General features: G+C 48.9%; 1 protein-coding gene across 2 annotated transcripts; it reads left to right on the top strand.

Annotated features, from left to right (window-relative positions):
* The first annotated feature begins 215 nt into the window (after positions 1-215).
* KLHL12 (kelch like family member 12) lies at positions 216-24,139 on the top strand. Of its 2 annotated transcripts, XM_074850295.1 has the most exons (12): positions 216-293; positions 544-741; positions 6,330-6,483; positions 7,262-7,479; positions 10,081-10,230; positions 12,073-12,187; positions 14,484-14,590; positions 15,527-15,722; positions 16,959-17,117; positions 18,312-18,410; positions 22,043-22,229; positions 22,548-24,139. In XM_074850295.1, the coding sequence occupies exons 2-12, from the start codon at positions 556-558 to the stop codon at positions 22,672-22,674; spliced, it is 1,698 nt and encodes a 565-aa protein (XP_074706396.1). In that variant the 5' UTR covers positions 216-293; positions 544-555; the 3' UTR covers positions 22,675-24,139. The 2 variants fall into 2 exon arrangements, with proteins under 2 accessions (XP_074706396.1, XP_074706395.1); XM_074850294.1 differs by lacking the exon at positions 216-293 and having other exon boundaries at positions 470-741.
* Positions 24,140-27,074: the final 2,935 nt, after the last annotated feature.

A 27,074-nucleotide genomic window follows, 5' to 3' on the forward strand; every position in this document is an offset into this window, starting at 1 on the left:
TCCTGCCGCTGCGGGCCCGGGCACCCGCCCCGCCGGGCTCAGACTCGGCACCGCCTCCTCCCGCTTCTCCGCGGGAGCGCCCAGCCGCGGCCGAGGCGGCGGAGGCCGGCGCTGCCCCGGGGCGGGGGGGGCCTGGCCGGGCCGGGGCGGCGGCAGGAGCCCGTTGCCCGGCAACCGCGAGGCACCCAGGGGCGGGGCAGCGCGGCGCCGTGACGCCATCAGAACGCGCCGCGCGGGGAGAGGGAAGGGCGGGGGGAGGCGAGGCGCGCGGGCCGGGCCCTCTCCCCGCGGCGGTGAGTGCGGCCGGGCCGCTCCGGGCGGGCGGCGCTGCCGCGCTGCGGCGGGGGGGGAACCGTGCCGAGGCGGGGGGGGCGCGGGGCTGCGAGCGGCCCGTGGCGGCCGGCGTGGCGCGGCGCGGGGCGGGGGCGACCCGGGCGGGGCAGGGAGACAGAGAGGGAGGGGCGGCGCGGCGCGGCGGGAGGGCGCCCCCTGGCGGCGCGGCGGGCGGGCCGTGACATGTGGCCGTGCTGGCTGTGCCCGCAGGTGCCGGGCGCCATGGCCCCCCCCAAGGACATCATGACCAACTCGCACGCCAAGTCCATCCTCAACGCCATGAACGCCCTGCGGAAGAGCAACACGCTCTGCGACGTCACCCTCCGCGTGGAGCACAAGGACTTCCCGGCCCACCGCATCGTCCTGGCCGCCTGCAGCGACTACTTCTGCGCCATGTTCACCAGCGAGGTCGGTGCGCCCCGAGAGCGCGGGCTGCCGCCGGCCCTGGGTGCTCAGCGGGTGGAGGAGGCAGGGCCGCCCAATGCTCGGGCTGCTCTCTGTCAAGCTGCTTAGCAGCTGGGCCTGGATCCCCTCGTGGTGGCCCAGGATCCCCTCGTGGTGATCCTGGAGCCTTTGGGATCCCCCCATGGTGGCCCAGGGTCTCTCTGGAGCTCCTCTTGGTGGCCCAGGATCCCCTCATGGTGGCCCTGGAGCCCTCTGGAGTCTGTCCTGGTGGCCCTGGATCCCCTCGCGGTGATTCTTGGTCTCCTCATGGTGGCCCCAGAGCCCTTTATCATGGCATGGTGGGAGTTAGAGGCTGCAGTTGGGACAGTGGTCCTGAATCATTGTCTGCTGCATGACCAATGTGTGCACCAGAGAGCTGCCAGGCTGAGCTGGCAAACTGGAAGGCTCTGATACATTTACTGATTTTTTTTCTAGTTGTGTCTTAGTGGTCTTCATGCTTCTGGGCATCTCTCTTGCCAAGGGTGCCAGCCCTAGTGCAAGGCTGTTCGAGCTGTGGTGTGTGCCTTAGACCGGGTGGTGAATTAAGGCAGCCCTTTAAAACTGAAATGGAGGGTATTTCACTCATGTTCTGGTCTCTGTTTCGCACTGCCTGATCAGCTGGTACGTGTTGGGTTGTGCTGTTGCTCTTGTGAAGAAGATGTAACCTTCAGCACTGGGGTTGGGGGTGACACTATAAGCCCCTGGTTGCTCTACTTGGCAAATCTCGGTTGTGAGGACATTTGCTCTCACAGTACTTACTGTATTCACTCGCAGTACCTGCATGCTGTTTTTCTGAATCACTGAAAGGTAATATTTGAGCTAAAGCTAGCACTCATTCGTGTTGTTAAATGTGAGATGCTTTGCCTGGCTTTGTCTTTTATAAGTTTGAATCAATCTTTGTGGCTTCTTCTAGAAGATGCCTTCCTTATCCTAGCAACTTCCCTATTAGCAGGGAGAAAAATTACTAAGTAGCTCAAAGGTCCTAGAGACCTTCCTGCTAGCCCAGTAGTCCTTGCAGGAGAGAATAGTTTTCTTCTTTGTTTTATCCAGCAATGAACAGCGTTGGCAGAGCTGTCTGTGTGCCTCCTTCTTTCAATGCTGTGTTGGGTGAGCAGGTGGCTTAGTTTTTATAGTCCTGTGCAAAGCAACCAAAAAAAGACATGTGGACTGACCACATACCAGTATATTTTCTGTCCATGTCTTCATGAAATTTGTAAATTTTTCAGGTTTATGCTCTTTCTCTCCATAACGGAAATGTAATTTTTTTTTTTAAAAATACAAAGAGGAAATTCAGTCCCTGCAGGCTGAAGTTCTCTATTTACCAGTAGCTTCAAGGTGCACAACAGTATAGCGGTCTGTCTCTGCTTCTTTGTGTTTGCCTCTAAGTTCCTGACAATGCTTTTGGCTTCCTGGACTTTAACTAGGCACTCTACAGAGATCTGATCACTCTGCTACAGAACATTCTTTGTGGTTGCTAACAAAGGCTGAGGGTTGGTATACTTGGGGCCTAAGCTGAGATCGTCTCTCATTTTGACTGTAACATTGTAGTGACCTTTTTCAGTAATTCTTCCTAGAAAAATAAGTGCATCCAGTGAGCATGGTTGCTCAGTCTCTCACACTCCCAAATTGCCGCTGCTTTTAAGGGTTTTACTTCTTTTGCTTAGTTTGTATTTCTTCCAAATTTTCTTTTTTGTATGGAAACCCCAAAATGCCAAACCTGCCAAGTGGCACGCACAATTACTGAGTGTTTGTGGGAGAGCATTCATTCCAAGAAATGACAGCTTGGTCAGCCTCAGAGTGGACCTGCTTCCTACGTGTGTCAGCGCCCAGCGTGTTGGTGAGTGTAGTGGGACAGCAGCTGGGCGCTCTCCAGATGCTTGTGGGTACAGAGTGTTTTGGCCATGGCTGTAACTTGAGGGAACTCAAAATGCTGTACTGCATAACGGACTGACAGTCTCTGCGAGAGCTTCCTTCGTATTTCATCGCTTGCCTCCTGCGAGTTTGGGGGCTGCTTGGCTAGGTGTAATGTGTGGCTTTTGTCGGGCTTGGGCTACACTGGGCTTAGCTCAGAACTGACTCTGTCAGTCACGATGTTACATCTGTGCAAGGCCAGAGTAGCCCTGAGACTGTCATCAGAGATTATCATCATAAGGGACTGCGTTTGCCCATCCATGTGTCTCTAGTGTCCTTCCTTCTCTCACTTCTGACGTTTACATTTACTTTAAAAAGTTCTCAGTCTTACTTAGTATTAATTTCTTCCCGTTTTCTATTCCCATTCTCCAGAATGAGGAGAAGCCACTGATCACCTGTTGAACCCCTGGCTTTGACAACACGTTTCTCTGCCCTGTGCTGAGTATTGTGGGAAAACTGAAATGCCTGTCTGTGTTACCAACAGTGTTCTTCCTTGTAGTGAAAATCAAAGTGCAGTTTTAGCAAATGCTCCCCTGGATCCTAGTTGTGCATGGTCATTTCTTCTTTGGACAAGTTGGCATAATTTGGGATGCTTCAAGAGCTGATTGTTGGCTCCACCTCAGAAAGAAACTAGTCTGTCTTCTCTTGGAGGGTATGTTCTAGAAATTAAAGGGATTTTTCCCCCTAGAATGTGGAAAATAATCTCCTTATTCTGAAAATAAACAACTTCTGCTTCCAGGTTCTTACATGGTCACCTTCACTGTATTGTGAATGCCTTCCAGAATGCAGTGAGCCACACAGTAGCACTGTCATGCCAGCATTTCTTTTCTCTTATAGGTGAGAAGAAATTGGAGGGGTTTATTACAGTATGCTTTTGTGTATCTGCATTAGTGAAGGCGAAAACAAGAAATGGCCTTGGATAAGAAAGTGGTTCCAGAATTTTAGGCCCATTCTCCTGCAGAGTGAGTTGCATGATTTATGGATGGAATGTCAGACAGCAACATTATGTTTCACAACAGAGTTATGACCTACAGCCCCTGCTCTAAGTTGGCTTTCAGCACCTTAGGCATCCTGGGGTAAAACCCCTGATGTCTCCAAGTGACTCCCCTTAATTATAGGAATGTATTTCCCCTTAATTATAGGAATGTATTTTCCTGGATGCTCCAGTTGATTTCTGGATCTGTTACTGCTGCATACTTTTTATGACGTGTTAGAAATGTGCTTGTATTAGGGAGTATCAATCCCTTGTGGCTTTACTTGCTGCTGGTTAGCAGAACTCAGATATTAAACAACAAAGAGAGAAACTAATCTGAAATTCTAACAGCAGAGATGCAGAGAGATGTCTCGTACCACTAAACTCCTGCAAAAGGGAAGCTGCTTGTGCTGTGCTTTGATTAGCATTGTATGACCATAATTTTGCATTATTTCTGAGTCCAAATATGTGGATGTATTGATGATAAAAGAGGGACTCCGTCCCAACAGCACAGCACTAAGCACTGTACACAGTTCCCTTAACACTGCATATGCAGTCTGGAGCTACAGCTCAGAGTCTTCATGGGATGTTCAGAATCAAGCTGTCTCCACTCTGAGATCCTTCTTTAAGGTATGATGCTGGGGTCCCAACTTATTCTGCATCACATACGTTATGTGGAGTTACTTGAAATATTTTCTACCTTCCAAGCAATCTTAGCACGTGAGTAAACTGAGCCAAATAACAACGAAGTAGTGGAGCACAGCAGAAGTACAAGGGAGATGGGAGCTGATTGTCTCTGTGGTATTAGTGTTGTCCCCATAGTTTGTGTTTTGGTCAATAGTATAAAGAGAGTATGTGCATGGCTGATTATTGATTACTGAATATTGGTTGTGGGGACAGGAGCTTCATTACCAGCTCCAGGCCAATCTGTGAGGAACAGATGTCTACAGCTTCTACCCGATGCAGGGTAATACATTACCAGGAGGTCTGGTGCCCTTGTAGTCTCCTGTCAATAGATGTTTGTAACTTCTTATTCTTTCTTCTAAACATGTATGCTCTACATCTCCGTTTGCTGTTGGAATCATATGAACATCTTGTCTGATCAGTTCTGACCTTCGGTGACATCTGTATCCTTTATCTGTTGTACCAAACAGCTTGGTCTTGTTTGGGGAATGTTTTGTCTAGCCCAAGTTAGGAACTCATTTTAGCTTCTCAATACAATGCGTGGCCTGTCATACAGCAGGTCAGACAAGGTAATTTGCTGTTCCGTTCTGACTCTGGATGCCATAAAGTTTGTTCACTATGTCAACAGACTTGAAAGGCCTCTTCCCTCAAATTACTTTGAGTATCACCATTGCCTCTTGAGTTTCTCTTTTCTACTGTGAAGTGTATCTCTCTGCATCATAGAAATGGCTCAGTCTCAGCAGAGACATCTTCCCTTCTGTGGTGTCATTGACTGCCTCTGCAGGAATACCCTTGACTGCTCTTATTTTCTCTACTTCTGTATTACCTCCTTTTTCCCCAACTGTGGCAGATTCTAAGCCAAGTGATCATGCTTTGATCATACTTTCTGTTCGTTGAGTCTCTCCTCAATCTGTCTGTGACCAACTTCAGGCTCATTCTTGGCAAGAAAAGTCATGGGCTTTCATTGGAGTCGTGCTTGCACTGACACTGACTGGTTCTTCAACAGTCTTGGGGGAGAAGGTGGTCGGTTTTGCAGCCTGCTGCATGGAGACATCCTTCTGTCGAGGTCGCTTCGTGTTGACGAGCTTGCAGCTATGTGCAGGGTGTGATTAGTGAGTCCACCTGCTAGCCCATTGTTCATGACCATCAGATGCTGTGCCAGCAGCTTTGTGATGGATGCATTGAACCACAAAGCTGATGCTTTGTGAAATATAATCTCAGTTTTGTACCTACAGAGGTGCAAATTTAGTGGATTTGCAGAATTTACCATTCCCAAAGATTGCCTGTTAAGAGGGTAACTTTCCTTGGAAAAAAGAATTTTTCCAAAATTACTTATCTTAGAGGTGATAAAAGGGTCAGGGAACAAAGCTGGGATTGTGTAAGTACCATCACTGTATGTACTGTCATTTTACTTTCAAATGTTTAAGCTAAACCTACCCTTAATCTTTAACTCTGAACTTTCTGGCCTATAAATAGTCATTCTTTTTAGGAACCTTCCCCATAAGTTTGCAGAATGGATCAGGAATTGAACAGTTAGGAAAGATTTTTATTTGGTTTGGTTTTAGAGCGGAGTGGTGAGGTGGGCACTCTACGTAAACTGCAGCATGTCAGACACATCCAGCCCAGGAAGGAATCCCCCTGGACTGGTCCCTGTAGTAAAGCTTGGAGTTACTGCAAGGAGGAGAGAGTTTAGTTGTCTTGCACGTGTAATTTCTGCTATCTCTGATCTCAGCTTGCTCATTTACAATGCAGTTTGACTGTCCTCCCGATCCATAATGAACTTTGTCTCTTACTCACCCTATAAGTGAATTCTGTAGGGAAATTCTCTCCTTCCCCTTATCCTTTCAGCGAGCACAAGAAGAGAAAGGACAAATCTCTGTTGAAACCTCTCTGATGGATCACATTTTAAAAAAACTGCTGAGCATTGTTGACTTTTTGATCACATTACTGGAGAATAAACCTTTGTATCCCTTCTAATCTACAGCTTTCAGAGAAAGATAAACCCTATGTAGATATCCAGGGACTGACAGCCTCCACCATGGAAATCCTGCTAGACTTTGTATATACAGAAACTGTTCACGTGACAGTAGAAAACGTCCAAGAATTGCTCCCAGCGGCATGTCTGCTTCAGCTGAAAGGTAATTGCTAAGTATCAGCACAAATTGTACAATTGCTGCTGTTTAGAGATTTCATTTGTCTGACCTTCTGTTAATGGAAGACAGATTGTGGGAGGCATGATATTTATAAGTATTTATGGGAAACTTCTTCTGTTGTCTTGCGTGCTGTGGTCTCATTGGTAGAGGAACTGACTTCTGTGGGAAAAAAGATAATAAACCAGGTTATCATTCCATGCTTTGGGCTGCTGTATTTCTGCATGAGAATTCCCAAGAGGAATTGTGGGCTGTAGAGCACATAAATGTTACAGCTCAGTCAACTTGTAACAAGAAGCAAATCCTAGATGTCATTTGACCTGCCATCACAGTATGTCTGGGTCAGTGCACGTGCACCTGTGGAGCTATCCCAGGCAGTTATCCCAAATCCCAGGCAACTATCAAGAAGACATTGGAGAAAACCTAGAAATCTGGTACCATATCCACTAGCATATACATCTCTTGTTTATAATCCATGAAGCTGAGTACAACTCACATTTGAGTCTTTTTCTAGTATCAGATTTAATTTTTGCATTTAAATAGAACAGTCAGAGATCAGAACAGCTCCAACACATGGTCTACTGCTTAGTGTTTTCACGTCCCTCCAAAGAAATATTTGCATGTGTGTGTTTCTGTAGTATTTTTAAGCTTGTTATTTGAGTTGGATTTTCATTATTGTTTAGAACTTTCTTTTCTGAAGCCCTTTCCAAAGCAGTGGATTGGTAGTAAGCATGCAGTGCTCATTCACCCCTCCAATTTTCCGTAGGTGTGAAACAAGCTTGCTGTGAGTTTCTAGAAAGCCAGCTGGATCCATCAAATTGTTTGGGCATTCGGGATTTTGCTGAGACACACAATTGTGTTGATCTAATGCAAGCTGCAGAGGTCTTCAGCCAGAAACATTTTCCAGAGGTGGTTCAGCATGAAGAGTTTATCCTCTTAAATCAAGAAGAGGTTGAAAAGCTCATCAAGTGTGATGAAATTCAGGTAAAACCTGAAAAGTACCATTACTGTGCAAAGCATTGAAGTAAAACATTGAAACCAGTCAGAAATTAGTCCATATTAGGGTGGACTTCTCACACAGTTCCTGAATTTGAAATTTAATTTCCAAGAAGCTTCTTCTAATTTTTTTAACCATGTAATCTGAAATTCATCAGTAACATGTAGCTTCTATGTAAGAATTTGTTGTCACACAAGTGTTTCTTTCAAGTAACACAGTCACAGTTAGTTACGTCTGCAGAGTTCTTGTTCCCTCATCTCCTCCTTTCCCAGGAGGAGCTTTCAGAGGTTACAAAGACAAGCTGTCTCAATGCCTACATTTCAGAAATACCCCCAAGACTTTAACTTCTATTTGTAGACCTTTGCATGATACTCAGCAGCACAAGGAATGCATATGTCATCCCAGGCATTTGGGTGTCCTCTGCTTTTACAAGCAGCAGAATTCATGATGATGCAGGGTAGTCTGATTCTTCAGGGAGTTGTATGCAGATTTATTTCCCTTGAGGTTGGTTTCTGGAGGATTTACTATTTGGCTGGAACCTGTCAAATACTTCTTTTCTAAATTTTCTATGAATAAGTTGAACATTCCTTGGTAATGAGGAGGGGACTTTATTTTTTTTATTGAGATGGACTTTGTCGAGAGTTTGCTTCAGTTTTAAAAGAAGTGATTGAAGCAGTCGCTGTTCGGAGTTCACAGTAACATGAACTCTTAGAAGCAAACCAATATAAGTGATATCATTGGTGGAACTCCTGAAAAGCCAATATAGGAGTAGCCAGAGGAAAATTCTGGATGTATGCCTTGAAAGCAGCCTTCAGCCAAGCTGACATCCTCTCATTAATAAGCCTGCTTGAGAAAGAGCATGCAAGGTAGCAGTGAAGGACCCTGGCACAGGCTAAGGTCAGCAGTGGAGAAAGGCTGAGTGTGTTTGGTGTTTAACAAGCCACAGCTTTAATGTCGTGAGGGTTTGAGCTTATGTGGTGAGTACTGTCCTTCTGAACAGTGAAGAGAAAATAATGAGGAACTTGAGAATGACCCAGCCAAACTAATCAGGTGATCCACACAGGCAAAGTAAAATTAGTTGTGGATTGGAAGGACTGGTTCAGGCCTTGCAGACACACAGTGAGGTGTAATACCTTAAGAAGGTGAAGGGAGCAAATCCAGCTGTTGCTGTGTCAGTGCAGAGGTGATGTGCTGTATCAGAGGGTACTGAGCGAGCACCGCTGGAAAATCCCCTGGCTGTTCGCGAAGTGTAACGGCAGGTTCAAACTGTGATGCTGTGTTTAGTCTTACTCATCGTTTATCAGAAAACAGAAATGATTTCATGAACAACAAAACTGTTAAATATATCAGAAGATAGTCAGTTAGGGAGGGAATAAAACAATGTGGGATTATCACATTTAAGAAGGAGGTGGGGAAAATTGGAAACAACAAAGTACTCTGCTCTCCTTTTGTGAGCTCTAACTGTCCTTTCCCTGTAATTCAAATAGAAAGAGGCCATTTCAGATTACACTGTAACAAATATAAATCAATGGCTTGGAAGAATTGCCTTACATAATTAACCTCTGTGGCTCCCTGCTTCAGAACATTCAGCAACAGACAGCTTGAAACTGAACTTCAAAGTGGACCAGTCATATTTCAGCGGGAAGGCTCATTCCTCTTATTACAGTATCTCCTTTTATCTTCATATTTAATAAGAGTTAACAGACCTCATGATAATGAATTCATGTCTGATTTGCTTTTATGTTGGATGATCTGAAGACATGCAGAAAGAAAACCAAGCCTAAATAATATATTACAGAGCTCTTTACAATTCTTTTGCTTTCGGTAATCACAGATGTCCAGAGCAGGTTCTCTAAAAGTGTCAGATTTAGATGGTTTAGTCAGTGTAATCTCTGGAAGTGGTGTAAGCAGCAGTATGTGCTGGTCCTAAATGGAGAGAGAAATAAACTAGTCACAAAATAAAATAAACAGTAGAAATAAACAGTAACTTTCGTGCCCTGGGATTCTCCACTATGAAATCCTGTTGTTGATAGTTTCTTAAGTGTGGATTGAAATTTTAAAAAAACCTTAAAGGCACCTGGTATGGCTTGGGTGTTAAAGGGGCAGTGCAGGGGCATGGGGCTGCAGGGGGTTAAGCGAGACACTGCTCCGTAAAAAGGAAAAGTGATCCTGATCATCTTTATGATGGTACTTTACCTTTTGCAGAACCGTAACTCCTGCTGTGCTGAGAAGCCAGGGGAGCTGCCCTGCGAGTTACTGCCTGTCACTGCACTCTCTCAGCAGGGCTGGCTCCCAGCTTCTGGCTCTGCTGGGCACCATAAAGCTCATTTTTCTGGCACTGATACTGCCAGTTGTTGATCTCAGCTGTAAGGAAAAAAACAAATGCAGTTTTAAGGAAAAGAAAGTGAGGGAATTTCATAGTGCTTGCAAATACAGCTCATGTGAATTTCCATAACAGACTCTTACTTGAAATGTCCTGCTCCCTCGCTAGCTGTGAAGCAGTGTCAACAGGCTGGAAGTTGTCTGTTCCATGGCAGTAGCTGAAATATTATCCTGAGGTCTGATCAGTCTGTGCCTCCTCTTTCCAGGTGGACTCTGAAGAGCCGGTTTTTGAGGCAGTTATAAACTGGGTGAAGCACTCGAAAAAAGAACGGGAAGCATCCCTGCCAGAACTGCTGCAGTACGTGCGCATGCCGCTTCTCACCCCCCGCTACATCACAGACGTCATCGACACCGAGGTACCGGCAGCTCGGGCCCATGGACACAGAACAGCTGGGAGCCAGCATCTGTCTGGGATTGCCTGTCCCCTGGTTACGCCCCTGCTGCCCTAACAGAACGTGTTAAAAGCTGCTCTCTCTGCTGGTGCTTTTTGATGCTGACAGTATGGAGTTGTCCCTGCTCAGCTGGAGTGCCCCGTTTTACTCAGCAGCAGTTTGCTGTGCCAGCAGTTAGAGCACCCTGCTTTTCAGCTGGGAGAGCGCCCCATCCAGAGCAATTAGTCACTCGTCTCCTCTGATATATGCAGCACCTTCCTGTTGTCATCCGTTATAGTCTCTAACAAGTCCTTTCTGCCTGTCGGTGGTGGGCACTAGCAGGTCTCCTCTAGGCTGAAGGCTGCTGATATGTGATCCTGGGGAGGAAAGGGCTCCTCAGAAGTTGTTTTAGGGGCAGATGGCAAGCACGTACCTTTGAATAAGAAGGTCCAGGGCCAATACACAGCTGAGAACCGTCTCTAGTCCTGCTTCTTTTTGTGGCTAGGGTGTTGCAGAGGCAAACCAAAACGTGGATGGTAGTAAGAGATAATTAAGCTTTTGCGATGGAATTTTAATTCCAAAGAGGAAGTGGTGCTGACCCCATGCGAGGTTTGACAGGAGGGCACAGAGAGGTTCAAACCAGTGTTCTGGTTTCATGGTGATGTGAGGTCATCGGTGGTTACTAGCCCTTGTCACCTGACAGGTGCTGAATGTTGAATGACAGACTTCTCTACGTATGGAAATGGCTGATTTAGCAACATTCATCTCTAATGTGATAAAGCTGCTTTTTACAGATGCTCTTAAATAAGGGCCACTAACAAGCAGTTAATTGTGCCAGAGCTAAAATATGTCTAGTCAGATTGTTATGGTCCATTTTAAACTGAAATTGAAGCTAATGCAAAAGGGACTGGTACCAAAGCAATTAGATCTGTTCCAAAACCAGCCTAAGATAGTGTGTATACGGGGCCTCAGCTTTCTTACTGCACAGGATGGCCTCTCCAGTCTGGAAGTGACACACACTGGTGGGACATCATCATCTCAGGGCAGCATGGAGAGTAGTGTTGGCCCTGTGTGGCATCATCTGCTCTGAACACCCTGGCCTTCTTGCACAAGCACCAAGAACTTGTAAAAATAAATCTTACCATATTGCAGCAGCATATAGCACCCAACACCCGAAGGGAACTGAACGCTGAACATTCAGGGGAGGCTGGTCCAGGCCTTCAGCCAGGGAGGGAAATTACATGGCATTATGCAAGGAGGAGATGAGACAGTCCTTGGGCTGCAGTGCCTCCTGCTTCTTTCAAAGATGACCTCACTGCTTCTGTTGTCTCTTCATAGCTCCGTGTCCCATGTGCACAAGGATCAAGCTAATAGATCCAGTTAAACTGCTCTGTTGTGCTGTGCTCCTTGTTTCTTCTTTGATGGCAGGTGCATGCTGAGAGTTGATTACGTGGGGCAGATCCAGCCAAACTGATTCCAAGTGTAGTTTCACTGCCAGTCGCCCTTCTCAGACATACTTCTGCTGGCTTAAATGTAACAGAAGTGGCTTTTCCTTAGTTATCCAATACAGATGTTTTCATTAGGGAGCAGTGCAGTGCAGTGCCAGACTTTGTGTGAGAATTGAGCCGTATCTTTTCAGCTGTGGTCCAGTCTTAAGTTGTCTTTGCATTTCCTTGCATGCAGTATTTGCACCATGACACTACTAGCAACAGCCTGCACACAAGTCATTTTTATGCTGTCTGAACTGACAAGAGTTGGCTTTAGGACAGTTCTTATGGGGGATCTTAAAATACATTGCATGTACCAGTGACTCATGTTTTTCCTCAGCCTTTTATACGATGCAGTCTGCAGTGCAGAGACCTTGTAGATGAAGCTAAGAAATTTCATCTTCGACCCGAGCTCCGGAGTCAGATGCAAGGACCCAGGACAAGAGCACGTCTAGGTGAGCAGCAAAGGAAAGGACACTGAGAAGCTCTGGGGCACGGGCAGGTATTGTATTTATTATACACCGTGTCTAGTGCCTTGTAATTGTACTGAAGTGCTTCACATGAGCCACTTGTCAATCCACAGTCCCCAGCGTTACAGAAGGGTAAAGGACAAAGGTATGGTTTTTTCAGAGCACAACTGCTTAATGGCAATGTGGGGACTAGCTGGTTGCCTTTAATTCCAGGCCTCTGTTGAAACCATAAAACCAGTTTCCTGAGTTGTTGGCGCCTCCAGATACGTTTGTCTCAGTATGCAGCTGTCCAGGAACTGTGGGAAGAGTTTCTTCCTGTCTAAAAGGCAGGTATCAGTATCAGAAACAGAAAGAGCTGCAAGGTGAGAGACAGCTGTGTTGCGGTGAAGATAAGTTTTCAACAGGGAACCTGAGAGGGGAAGGCACAAGGAGGGAGATGGGGCAGTCCCTTTTTCCTTTCAAAGATACTTTTTTTTCTTTTTTCCCTAGCCTGGTTAAGGCAAATAAATGATGATTTCTTCCTCTATTTCAGTAACTCCTACCAAGCAGTCACTGAATTGTTAGGAAACTGCACTTGAGAGCAACATAAACAGTAGGAATGACCTACAGAAGGAGAAGTATTTTAATGGCTTCTTTATGACTGTGGCTGTTCCTCACCTGACGTCCCCTCTCTGATCTTCAGACTTGGTCTCTCTGGACTGTCTATGCCATGCCTTTGTCCTGGGCATGCTCACAGGGCATCGGTGCCAGCACTGACCAGTCTTCCTGCAAGCAAACCTCCCCTCGTGTCCTCCAGTGCTGCTGACCCTGAAAAACCCTCCATGGCCGTTTCCTGTTATTAACGCTGGTTTAGGGGACAGAAAGCAGTTTAAGCACTAGAGAAGGAGGGCAAATTAGGTTGCCAGAGAGACACATTGATTCGATTTTTTTTTTTTTTTTTTTTTTTTTTTTGGCCTGAAGGGAATGTTGTTATGATGTGGTTTGACTTCCAGCATAGTCCAGGCCACAGCATGGCTCCTGTTTTTGTGGGAGCATCCTACACCCGTTTCAATGCAATGACACGCGGTTCAGCTCAACCTGTCATTTTAGAAAGACACATTTTGTTCTGTTCATAGTTGAAATGCTTCACCTGATAAAGGAGACATCACAAAACTGTTTTATTGTTTAATTATACAGGCAAAAACTCTGCACCTTATTGCTAAGGTTCATCTTCTAGATTCAGCCCTACCTTTTTTAACTGATTCAATACCATCTGCTATCAGCAATGTTCTTATCATGGTCACTTATAAACTGTGATCAAGTTGTGTATTAACTTTCTATGGGATAAACGGAAATGATTGGACTTCAGGTGTTATGCTGGACAGGAGGCTTTCCAAGTTGTTGGAGCTCTTCTGTGAATACTTTTCAGTAATTTTTTTATACTATCCTCCTTCATCTGAGGTGGCAGTTGGTTTGCTTTGTGACAGACAGGGTCTTGCTCACTCTTTGTTGCTTGGTGTCAGTCCTTCTGCAATGAAAAGTTGGACAGTTCTAAACTCTAGTAAAACTCCCTCTTACAGAAAGGGTCCAAGGGATCCAGGGGATGCTCATCTATTTTAAAAACTGTGATAGAAGCCTACCTTCAGGGCAGTTGTTACAAGGGAAGTTAAAGCTCTCCAGGTCACAAGTGTTATTTAAGTGACACAGAAAAATTCAGGGACCATCTTGGAGAAAAGAAAGTAGAGGGAAGACAGCTTTGAGATGAAGTACATAAGGCTTAGGAGACAATTCCTGGGAAAATATTTCGTTAATTTTTTCAGGCTTCAGTCAGCCTGACTTGTTTCTCGGTGAAGTGGTGAACAAAGGGGCCATCTGGTCTGGACGTCACTTACAAACAAGGGGAAGCAGCCATCCTCCTTCAGCTTCCATGGGGTGGCAAGAGGTTTGGTAAACATTCATGGAAAGAATACAGAAGAGCCAACTTCAGCACCTAACTTAGCCAGCTTGTCTTCCCAGTGCCTCCAATATTAGGAGGAACAGCCCTCCAGCCTCCGAACACCTGAGTTAGTCTTACTGCCATGCACCCTGGAAGAGTTTCTCTCTCTTCTTCCCCACTGAGGACAGAGGGAGTCCACGTGCCTCTAGCCAGGTTAGGTGTCTGCTTCAGAGCAGTGATGGAAACAGGGATTTAGAGGCAGCTTGTTGCACTAAGGAAGGCTCAGTGTTTCTTCAGGTGATTCCTTTGAGGTGACCTTTGGTTGTGAAGGGATTGACTTGACTTTGCTCTCCCTCTTTGCTCTAGGAGCTAACGAAGTCCTGCTTGTGATCGGCGGCTTTGGCAGCCAGCAGTCACCTATTGATGTTGTGGAGAAATACGATCCGAAGACTCAGGAGTGGAGTTTCTTGCCAGTAAGGGACCATTTTTGACCACCACTGGGTTGAACAGGCTGTGATCAAACATTCCTCTTTGGGCTATCCTTTGCTTAGATTTTCTGCTTAGAATTTCTGACAGAAATTCTTTAGAATTGCTGAGGTTTACATAGTGAATGCTGAAACTGCTTCACATTTGCAGACTTGCTAAGAAAGCTTCATATAAGAGGTGGTTGTCATATTTCTGATCAGATGAGCCTATGGAGACCCACATCTTTGTTGTGGGAGTGAGAGCTATCGTGTTTCTTATTGAAGGGGTGTTAAGCTTTAAGGTTAGTGATGATAATTGAAATGTCAATAGGAATAGTATAATCAGTCCTGCTTTCAGGCAGGCTGCATGATCTCTCTGGTTTAATTGTTTCTGAGCATAACAAGAGATAGTAAGGAAGAGAGAATTCCTGTACTGAGGATTATTCCTACCCAAATTTAAAATCACCTTTATCTGTGTGAAACGGTGAAGAACTGCCACTAATCACAGAAGACCCAGTGTCACCTGGTGTCTCAAAAGTCTGTTCTTTTTTGGAGGCTAAAAGCTTCAGGTATTTTCATCAAATATTCTGAGTCTCCACATTTTCCCAATAACGGTCTCTCCAGGGAGCCGGTGGGAGGCACGCAAACCTCCGAGATGCATCAAAGATTCAGTAGCAGCATAAGATAAATGACATTTAACACAAAATATTTTAGTGCGAAGAGACCTGGCCATGAGAAGAGAGAGTGGCAGAGACAAAATACAGGCAGGGGAAGGCAGATGCAGTTGTTAAGGCCGTATCCTTTAAATCCATAGTGCTGTTTGCCTCTCTGGTAGTGGGCCGTTTTCCTAAAGAGCAGCAAAAGAGGCTGGAAGAGCAGTGGTTGGTCTCCATGCATCGGCGTTGTTTCCTCTCCGTGACCTTTTTGTTCTTTTTACTGTTGTAGAGCATCACCCGTAAGAGGCGCTACGTCGCGACAGTGTCCCTGCACGACCGGATCTATGTGATCGGGGGCTACGACGGCCGCTCTCGTCTCAGCTCGGTGGAGTGCTTGGATTACACATCAGATGAGGACGGTATCTGGTACTCCGTGGCTCCGATGAACGTTCGGCGAGGCCTGGCGGGAGCCACGACCCTTGGAGGTGAGTCCTGGCCCCCGCACTGACAGCGCAGCACAGCCTGTTGGGTTCTCGTCCTGAAATGCCCTGAGCTGGTGTGTGCAGAGTGGGATGGCTCTGAGGGAGGAGGTGAGTCTGAAATTCTGCCTTCTCATCATTTGGATGTAGAAATGGAAAACTTGCCCACGTATCCTGAGAGGAGCTCTGCCTCCGCTTCATTCTTACAGCATGTGTCTGTGCATCAAGGGAAAGGAACTCTCTGAGGGATTATGGAGTGGGAAGCTCTCGGGGTGGTGACAATGTCACATATTACTGAGCACAGGACACCGAGTACAGCAATAACCATCCAGCACTGCGGAGAGGCTGAAACTGGAGCATGTGCAGGGGAGGATTCTTAGGACAGACTTGGAAGAGGAAAACTACTTTACTGAGCAAACCAGAACACTTCAGCTTGCTTATGCTGGCAAAGCAAAGGCCAAGAGGGAAAATGATTGTTTTCTAAGAGTATAACTTGGCACAAGAAGGAAATGGGCAATGTAAGAATTGAATAAGAACAAATGGTTATAAACAGGCCAGGAAAAAGTTGGTGTGGAAATGAGAGGGAAGTTTTGTAGCCATTAAAATAGCAGTCACGCTAATGAATATTCTGTGCTTTAACATTTATATTAGAGTATTTTCTTAATAATTAATACTGGTTAAATGTTACTCATTTAAATTGTTAATCATCTATTATAATGAAAATTCTGTTAAAAACACAGCTGCTTTGAAGATGACAAATTTGTGAAAGCATTGCATGAATTAGGTTCTCTGGTATAAGGGACTGATCTTGATGATCCAGACATGTCTCTTGGATCTTCTTTTTTTTTGCTACCTGTGCGTTTACTGCCTTGTAAGCACTTGCTTTGGGGATGTGCTGACACGACACTAGTGACAGGCAGGGTTTGGGCATGGCAGCATTTCAGTAGGTTCTGCAGCATGAAAAGAATAACTTGGGTGTGTGTGTTCTCTTCATCTGTTAGCAAGAAGATTTAAGGGCCAGACAGGTTTTGTGTTTGGTTTGTTGGGTCTGTGTGCAGGCTAATGGAGTGATCTAGGGTGAGGAGGCTGGGTTCGTCTTGGCTCCAAATGTGCCAAGATCTGTAGTTGTTCCTGTATTTCACAGTCCGTGTGGTAGTTTTGCTTCATCTTTGAGGGCGTTCTTGCTCCATGTGCATGCTTGATACTTGACTCACTGAGTCCAGCCTCTGTCTAACGTTGCAGACATGATCTATGTTTCCGGTGGGTTTGATGGAAGCCGACGTCACACCAGTATGGAACGATACGACCCGAACATTGATCAGTGGAGTATGCTGGGAGACATGCAGACAGCACGGGAAGGAGCAGGGCTTGTGGTAGCTAATGGAGTTATCTACTGCCTTGGTAGGTACCCTCAGGACCTCTAGGCGTTCTGCAAATACTTGATTTTTACAGAAATAACAGTGCAGATGCTCTGTGGAGAGCACCAGTTATGTCATATCCAGGTTAGAAGAGAAAATCTAACTTCACTGCGCTGGGCACTGTTCTCAGTGCCTGGGCACAGCTCTCAGCCTGTTCTCACCGTTACCATCGCGATGGCTTAGACTGGAGCTGCCCTGTAACTGCAGTAAATGCTGTCAGAAGCAAACTGGACACAGCCAACATCCGAGGGATGGCTGAAGCGCGGGGGATGCGCAGTGCCAGCTGAGGTCTGCACGGACTGGGCAGTGCCTAAGATGCCCTGGAGGTGAAGCAGATAGCCTCAGGGCAAAAGGTGCATCTGTGCCGCACAAAGCAATGTTGGCTGTAGTGCTCCAGACATGTATCCTGAGCCCTATGTTTTCCAGCTCTTTTCTGTAGGGCTCATTTCATTTTCAGAGACCCACACCAGCTGTGAATACAGCAAGAGTGCTAGAGGGCAAATCACTCTGAAGACTTCAGTAATCTCGTTCTGTAGATGCACCTTCTGGGCCCCAGAAAAGGCAGGCCCAGCACTGTGCCCACATTTTTTGCATCCTCTTCCTGGGGAGTCACAGACATTGGACACTGGCTTATGGGTTTCACTTCCCTCTCCCAAATTCCTCTTCCTCACGCTGCCCCCGAGGCAGATAGCAACATGCTGCTCCTTTGCTGAAGCTGCACAATGAGCTTTCTTGGTATCTTCTTGTGAAACAGCTCTTTGAGACATCCCAGCCTACACTCTGTGTAGCCTCATAGCGTCAGCTGGTGGCTGCGGGCTGCAGCACACAGACCCTGAGCCAGCGCCGGGTCTGGAAGCTGCACGTCTGCTGTGGCAGGAGGCATCGGTGTTCTCAGAGGCAGCTCCGGGCAGTGCAGTGCAAAGCTGGTTGTGCTGGTCTGGAGAGGTGATGCCCTCTCCCAGCACGGCCCTGTGCAGTGCAGGGGCAGAGCTTGCTCTGAGCTGGCTCCGATCTGGCATTGCAGAGATCTTGTCATCCTGCCAGCCCCGGTGACTGCGAGTTGTGCCGATGGCAGTGCCGTGCTGTACTAAAGATGAACCAGGCGTGTTGTTGCTCTCTACACAGAAAACATTTTCCAGAAGTCAGACCCATGGTTTGCTCCTGTATTTTGTTTCAGGTGGCTATGATGGGCTGAACATACTAAATTCTGTCGAGAGGTATGATCCCCACACCGGACACTGGACAAACGTCACCCCGATGGCCACCAAGCGCTCGGGTAAGAGCCCACAGTGCCTTGAGGTCAGAATGTTTTGTGCTGCACCGAGGAAGCAGTCACCCACCACTGGCTTGTTCTGCTGCCCTGGAGGATGTTGACTGGCCCTAGTGAGTGGTTTGGCTTTAAGGAGGGATGATTTTAGGGCATGCTGACTTAACTCTGCAAGAGAAAGATTAATTTTCACGTGCCTGATGTCTCCATCCCATGCTAAGATGTGTACAGAGGAACGTGGTGGGGGGTTTATAGGTTACAGGGAGGGAGGGGAAGTCCTGTGTGACTTCCATAACTAGGAACAGTGCGTGGCTTGGGGAAAAGTTAATGGGACAGTTTGCTAAGTCGTCAGCTGCACAGGATACAGCAAAGGCAGGAGTGCTCTGGCAGGCTGCTCCTTCACCTGCGCTCTGCTTTGTCAAACGCTGGGCCTCCGCTCCGGGGACAGCAGGAACACAGAGAGCAGCACTGCCAGAGCAGTGTCACACTGCAACAGTCTTACACTCATGATGTGAAACGTGGTACAGTCACACATTAATTATCCCCCACCAACTCGTAGTTTGTCTTTCCTGCTTGGTGTTGTACCTGAGCTTTAAGTTTGGCAGCCATATCTAGGAGAAAAATATAGTTTAAATCCTACTTTTGGAACAACTTTCTGTCTCAGCTCTCCTTGCCAGTCAGAGAGGGACCTGGGGGGGTTGATTGACAGCCAGCTGAACAGGAGCCAGCAGTGTGCCCAGGTGGCCAAGAAGGCCAATGGCATCCTGGCTTGTATCAGCACTAGCGTGGCCAGCAGGGACAGGGAAGGGATCTGACCCCTGTGCTCGGCACTGGTGAGGCCGCACCTCGATGAGTGGGTTCAGTTTTGGGCCCCTCACCCCAAAAAGGCCCTTGAATGACTCGAGCGTGTCCAGAGAAGGGCAACGGAGCTGGTGCAGGGTCTGGAGCACAGGTCTGATGGGGAGCGGCTGAGGGAACTGGGGGGGTTTAGTCTGGAGAAGAGGAGGCTGAGGGGAGACCTCCTGGCCCTCTGCAACTCCCTGAAAGGAGGGTGCAGAGAGGGGGGAGGAGTCTCTTGAGCCAAGGAACCAGCGGCAGGCCAAGAGGGAATGGCCTCAAGCTGCGCCAGGGCAGGGTCAGACTGGCTCTTAGGAAGGATTTCTTTGCAGAAGGGGTTGTTGGGCGTTGGAATGGGCTGCCCAGGGCAGGGGGGGAGTCCCCATCCCTGGAGAGGTTGAAGAGTCGGGTTGACCCAGCGCTGAGGGATCTGGTGGAGTTGGGATCTGTCAGTGCTGGGTTAATGGTTGGACTGGATGATCTTCAAGGTCCTTTCCAACCGAGACGATTCTGTGATTCATTTCTCAGAGGAGTTCCTACGAGGCTTGTGCAGCTCCTGTGAGCTCAAGTGTTGGCCTTCTGCTACTGCACTGCGCCTCCGGGCGCCTGCCCCAGATCCTCACGGCCGTGCTAGAGCAGCCGTGGCCTTGCTCAGCCACGTGTGGAGGGGCAGGATGCTCTCTGCCTCCGCAGCTTTGTGGTTCTCAATGGAGTAGTTCTGCTGTGCTTACAGACCCTCTTACAAAACCCTTTTGAAGTTGCTTTTTCTCTAGGTCTTTCAGTGAATGTCCTTTACAATTAGCCTAGGCAGCGTTGTTTCTGTTTCTTCTTTACTGCAGTGTTCTTGGTTAGGGACAAGTGCTGGTTACTCAATTAAAACTGGTCTCTGTTCTAAAAACATCTAAGCTTTATTGTGCCTGCAGTGGCATTCACCAAAACCCCAAGCTTTAAATATTTACTCCTGTGGCAGGGCTATTCCTGTTAAGTGTGCGTTGGAAGGTATTTCCTATGTGCCAAGAATGGATTTGATTTAGGAGTTGGTCGCTTTCCACATTTGGGAAGACCCCACGTTCAAACGTGATAAAATCTGTGGGTTTTCCTACATCAGAGGCAACATGCGAGACCTATCCATGGATCTCTAGAAAGCTGAAGGATGAGACAGCTTCCCCCAAGGGGTCTGTTGTGTGCCCCAGAGAAGATGGCTTTGGGCAAGACCAAAAGCACAGAGTTCAGGGGAAAAGCCTTTTACAAGAAGCATTTCCCAGGTCCGTGCTCGCTTCCCACAAGCCTTGAAGGGTTTTGGCAGCCGTGCCTCGGCCCGCAGAGCAGGGTCCTCAGTGCTGTGACCTGGAGCACCAAGATCTGAAACGGGGGTGTGCCCAGGAACGTTTTTTGGCCCAGGTTTTTGTGCTGCCACTCTGGTACTAACACCCCAAACTCAGCTCAGCAGCTCAGATACCAGTTGCACTTGCATCCTCTATCCTGGTATCCGTTCCATCCGTCCATCCTGGCGACCTTGGACCCTGTAGGACTGCTTTTGCCCCAAGGCTTTGACACTCTTTGTAGAGCTGTCTGCATGTGGGTCTTTGAATTCCAAGACCAGAACTAAAAGTAATGTTGCCTTTATTCACAGAGATTGTCTCCTCCTTGTTTCTCTTTATCTCTTAGGACAGATTCTGGAGGTAGGTCACCCCTCAGAAACCTTGGCTGTATTGCATTGCTAGACCTGACTTCCCTGATTAGGCCTTGGTCTCGTCTCTCTTCTCAGCCAAAGTCTTCCTCGCTGAAGCTGTCAGAGAGCCCATGGGGCAGCCTGGGCATTCCCAGCTGTGCTGGTGCTCTCAGCAAGGACAGACAGTGAAAGGGAGGTTGCATTTAGTGGAACAGAAAGTCTCTTATACCCTGCTTGTAGAAGAAACAGATCGGTGCCCAAGAGCTGCAGCTTGGCTGTCTTGTTTCCTTCAGGATATTCATCGGTGCAGTAGTTACACGTTGATGGTAACAGCCTGACCGGGCTTACTCTGCTCTCGAGGTGTAGCTCGAAACAGCAGCGGCTGTTGGCAAGAGCACCTAAGGCCACCAAGTGCATTGTTATCTTACTGCATTCGTTGGTCCTTCACTTGAAAGGGGGCTGCAGATGAGGAGCAGAGGCTGGTGGACATTTATTTTCTGCTGTTGTCATAAACTCCCAGTTGGGCCAGCTGCATTATTGACTGCTTGTACTGTAAGAACAGCTGTTCAGACAGATGCTTCAGCCACTTACACCTCTGTGACTGTGCAGTGGACATCAGTTTTCATTTCCCTGCCTTCCAGAGGAACAATGTCAAAGAAATCCTTCCTCCAGCCTTCCATGGAGCAGCGTCATCCTCCTTGCTACAGCCAGGGGCTGGGTGACACCAGGGAGCCAGAATCACCAGAGAAACGTGTCTCTGTGGTGGCAGAGTCCCAGACAGCTACCCACCAGCAGAGCAAGCCCTGTGCTGGTCTGTTCAGGGGGTCGGGGTGTCTTTCAGCCGAGGTGAACGTCTCACGTTGCTAGTGCTGCCCTGGCTGCAGTGTTGCTCAGTCCCCCTTAGGCCAGAAATTCAGCAGCGTTTGGTAGAGTTACAGGTTTTAATGTATCATGTTGGAGACAACAACAGAAGACGCTGGGTTATGACAGCTCTTTGGTGGGAGATAGAAGCCTGAGAAGACGTTCTGTGAAGAGGGAGGAACTGACCTAGTTCAGGCTGGTAACAGGGAGCCCCGGACACGGTGCTGACGGTGTCACTCAGGGGTGTAACTGCCATCTTCTCTCTCTCCAGGGGCTGGAGTGGCTCTGCTGAATGACCATATTTATGTAGTTGGTGGGTTCGATGGGACGGCACATCTCTCCTCCGTGGAAGCCTATAACATTCGCACTGATTCCTGGACAACTGTAACAAGCATGACAACCCCCCGCTGCTACGTGGGGGCCACTGTGCTGCGGGGAAGGCTGTATGCAATCGCTGGGTAAGCGGCTGCCCGGGGCTGGAGAGGGAGATGTCCTGCATGTCTGCTGGAACAAGCGAGTTGAGGTGCTTGTTTCAGGTGGCCTCTCCTCACATTTACATTTTAAGCTTTATGAGAGGAGCCAGCCCACAGATCACCGTGCCCAACCCAAACAGGCAGCACGACGGTCCAGGGCCAAGCAAAAGGGAGCCTAACCCTGTGGTTTCATTTCAGGCCATTCCTGCTGCACGCAGCTGTCCAGCCTCCCAGCCAGGGCTCTGAATGCCCCAACCTCTTCCTTCAGCACCATCCCTCACCTGTAACTTTCTGTCCTTGCAGATACGATGGCAACTCACTGCTGAGCAGCATTGAGTGCTACGATCCCATCATTGACAACTGGGAAGTGGTAACCTCCCTGGGGATGCAGCGCTGTGATGCTGGAGTCTGCGTCCTTCGGGAGAAGTGATCTGGAGGGAACTTACAAAGAACATCCTAAAAAGTCTCGGCTGGAGGAAGAGTCCCCAGTGATTTGCAGTGACTGTTCTTGAGAGTTGTGGATGCTGTGGAAATAGGCACCAGAACAGCAGCTTTCTGTGCTGCTTTGGACTAGAGCATGTGCATAAATGTGTTATCTCAGCAGTCATTTGAAATCGGGGGCTCTGTGTGAAGCTGGAGAGAGGTGGTGAAGTAGGTCAGGAGAAGCTGCGTTCTCTGCTGTTCCTGTGGCCAAGTCTATCGGCAGAGCAGAGATGCCCCCAGCCTCGGCATCAGCCAGACTGGGGAATGCTTCCAGGGACATGTACATACAACTGGGTGGTCTCTGCAGCCACTGCAGGGCCACGTGGGTCCTCTGGTTGCTCTCAGCCACGTGGATGTGTGAGGGTGAATCCAGCTGCTCTTATGTTCCAGCTTCAAATCATCTTGTACATACTGAATGTTCACACATGCTCCTCAAGCACACGCCAGTGCAGAGCCAAATTGAGTGAGCATGTGTCAGGGGGTCCTGCACTGTAGCTGTGTCTGCAGGTTCCTCGCAGGTCTGCACGCAAAAGGAGTCGCAGATTAAAGCTGTCAACTACTGAGACCCAAAAGCCTGAGGCTGCCGGGGGCAGAGGGCAGGGGGGAAAGCTCATTGCCTGGTGTAGAAGCAGGTCTGCAGCATTTCTGCTCTCATCAGGGGGCTCCAGGGTTCATCACATCGTATTTCCCTCAAAATGCTTGGCAGACCCAGCTGCAAAGAGCTGCGTTTTCTGGCAGCAGGAGCCTTGCTGTGATGCAGCAGTGCCTGCTCCCACCCCAGTGGGGAGGTCACCTTGCAGAGACCGAGGCCCTGGAGGTGGGGACACAGTTGCTGCTACCCACGTAGATCTTGCTGGTGAGCGACTGGGGTTTGTCCCTGGACAGGCCTCTGTCCCCACGTCAGCCTCTCAGCCAAGTTCATTGTGCTGATTTTCCTTTTATCTAGGATTTTTCTGCTTCCAGGGCCGTTTTGGAGTAACATCCAGGATTCTGTTTTGCCCTCTGTTCTCAGCTGTTTATTCCCCTGCCGTGTAACTCCACATCCTCTCACACTAGCTATCCTTCGCCTGCCCCATGAACCCCAAGTGAGAGCTTCATCACTGGCTCACTGGAGCACTCTCCTCAGCATGTCTCCTGCCTTGCTGCGTTTCTGGGCGCGTGGGCTCTCCTCCGCCCTCGGCTTGGCCCCCGCAGTGCCTGGGCTCTGTGTAGTGCTGCTCGTCGAGCTTACTGCTGACTCCTTGCTTGGGGGACAGGGTGGGATCAGGGACGTGGTAGCATGACTTAATTATGCACTTTCAGCCAACGCTCTGACCTTCTGCGTTTGTTTCTATCACACAAGTGTTCTGTGGTTTTGTTTCCTATGTTTATTTTTTAATGAAAATATAAAGAATAAAATATTTCCTGAGCCAGTGGGAATTTAGCTTCTGTTCTCTACCTTCAAGCCCTTTGTCTGACTGCTGTGCTCAGGGGATGTACAAGCCCCGAGTTGGACCAGGCAGCCACCGTCAGCTGTGCCTCTGCCCTGCAGCTTCCCTGTGGTAGTAAAAAACAACTGCTCCATCTGTTGAGAGCCACAGCAAAAAACCTATCAGGCCTGGAGCACTTGGTAAGTGGGGGTGAATTTGTTGCAAGATCTGCTTGAGAAGAGAGTGGCAACAGAGATGAGGAAAAGACTCTATAAAAGAGCCCGCAATTGCAAAAAGTAACACCTGGTTTGTCCACCATGGAAATGGGGGATGGAGCCCAGTGTTAATTTGTCTGTCAAAGGTGCAGCTACAAACTACCCTCCTGGTTTCCCTTTCCAAATTCTTCTGATTTCAAGGCAAACGGCCGTGTCCTGCCCCTGCAGCCTTCACAGAATCACAGAATCAACTAGGTTGGAAAGGATCTTGAAGATCATCCAGTCCAACCATTAACCTAACACTGCCAGTTCCCATCTACACCAGATCTCTCAGCGCTATGTTGACCCTACCCTTAAACCCCTCCAGGGATGGGGACTCCACCACCTCCCTGGGCAGCCCATTCCACTGCCTAATAACCCGTTCTGTAAAGAAATTGGATGACTGAATGCTCTGCCCACTGCCTGGTCCCTGAGCAAACACCCCCCGCAGGACAGAGGGGTGGCTGTGCCACGGCAATGCTGTAGCTCTCCCCAGCGGGGCTGTGGGATGGACAGGAGAAGCCAAGTGTGCTCCCTGCAGCCCCGCTGCCCCTGGCCTGAGCTGGGGGGGGAAGGGGCATGGCCCCCCCAAGAGCTGTGAGGGACTGGTTTGGTTGGAGTGGCCCTGGGTGCTGGTGCAGCTCCTGGATTAGCCCCAGGGTGGCCTTTTGCTGGGTTTTGCTGAGCGCAGCACTTGGGCCCCGGGGCCTTTGGCTTTCCCAGGCTGGAGCCAAAGCCTTCGTGTCCCCGAAGGCAACACCCCCCCCCGCCCCGGGTGTGGAGACGATGACTGTGAGACTGTAGAGACGGGTCAAGGCAGCTGGGAAAGGTTTATTAGGGAGAAGAAGAGAATCCCCTGGCTGGGGTGCGGGGGCTGTTTGCAGGGGCAGGGGGTGGTGAAGCCGTGGCTGGAGCAGGAGCTGCCTCCTGGGTGCCAGCGGGGCTGTGGCTGCAGTGGCGTTTGGGTGGGGGGGGGGACCGGCACTGCCCCTCGGGGCGGTTGTGCCGGCCCACAGCTCAGTGGGTGCGGAGCTGGTGGTTGCCGATGTCCAGGTGTCGTTGTCCCCCTCCGCAGCTCCCACCGCCGGCTGAGCCTCAGGGCATCTTCTTCTTCTTGGGCGGTCTTCCTCCACCTCGGAGCCCAGTGGGGGTGCAGCTGGGGCTCTCTTTCTGCCCCCGGCACACTGCGTGAACATCGTGAGGAGGTTGGGGTCATCTCTGTTGAAGAGGGGGTTGTGGTAGAAGAGCAGCTACGGAATGCAAAGGAGAGGAGTTAGTTGCCATCACTGCAGGAAGGAGAAAGACAGAGGTCCCATAACTAAGCATCTGCACCAGAAAAGACAAATGTGGGTGGGTATGAAAAAGAGCTCTCTGGGGCATTTTAAACACCAAGTTTTGGCTGAATCAAATGTCAGGATCGGGTTTTGTTAAGTAATAACCAGCCTTGTGTTTTGGGCATTTGGGAGCAGAGAAGTGCAGGGTTTTCAAAGGCCTAAAAAGCGATGGAGAAAGCCATCCACCACTAGTTTTCAGGCTCCTCAGCATGGAATGGACACATTGGGAATAATGTGAGGCTGGCGTGTGTCTTGTCAGCATTCAGCTGATGCCGCGAGATGATTGAAATGTTTGGTGCAGCCAGATACGGAGCGAGTACAATCGACGGGATGGTCTCTGCGTTTTCTGGGTTCAAAGCAAGCAGAAATAACCCAAATCCATTTTGTCAGCGTTTCTGCTCCTCCAAAATCCTGCACTGAGAATTGCTGAAAACGACCCATGAGCCAAAATCAGGCGACTTTCTCCCAGCCCCATCCTTGCTCCCTACCTTGAGAAGGTTTATTTTATCTGAAGGTGAACCTCTCCCCCTCCCCAGCTGTCCCAAGGGTTCGCTCGTGTGCGGAGGACCTGACGTACCTTGCCCAGAGCAGGCCCTGCTGCTGCTACTGCCTGCAGCTCCTCGATGGAGATGGAGATGAAGGAATCCCTCTCCATTGTGCAGAATCCATGGAGGTAGAGTTGGAGAATGAAGCCTCCCATGGACTCAGTTTCAAAGATCTTGTGGTGTCCCCTCCTGCCCAGCACTTCCGTTCGGAAGAGTTTTTTGGCGATGACGATGCAGTTGCCATCATCGCCCCACCAGATGGACTGGAAGTGCTGGCTGTCGACAACCTCCCAGAGCTTCTGGAGGAACAGCTGGGCTGAAGCCGGGTTGGTGTTTGCACAGATGTCTTCTAAGAGGAGATGGCATGTCATGGTGGTCCAGGAGTCACTCACAAAAGCTTGGAGGGCATTTCCTTCCGGGAGAGACCCGGTGGCAGTGTCCCAAGATGCTCCCGTATCCCCTCCTGGACGGCTGGGAGAGGGTGAAGCCGGCCACCAAGCTGACCCCTCTGGGTCAGAAGCCCGGGATGTCTCCGGCGAAAGAGGCTCCATTTTAATTTGTTTTTTCATATCTTGGCTCACGCGTCCATCCATGGCCCTTTCTCTGACCAGTCTGGGTCGTGCCGGTCAGCAGAATGAATGAAGGGCCCTGGTGCCAGGTGCCAACGTCGCCGTGACGACAGTGCTGCATCACAGTGACATCACAGCCTGGCGCCTGTCTCCTGGCAACAGGAGGGGGAAAACAGAGGAAATTGCTAGAAAGCCCTGTTCTATTTTCCTGGAGAGAGCTGCTTTGAGCCAAGGAG

This window comes from Strix aluco, chromosome 25 (assembly GCF_031877795.1).
Source record: "Strix aluco isolate bStrAlu1 chromosome 25, bStrAlu1.hap1, whole genome shotgun sequence".
NCBI lineage: Eukaryota > Metazoa > Chordata > Aves > Strigiformes > Strigidae > Strix > Strix aluco.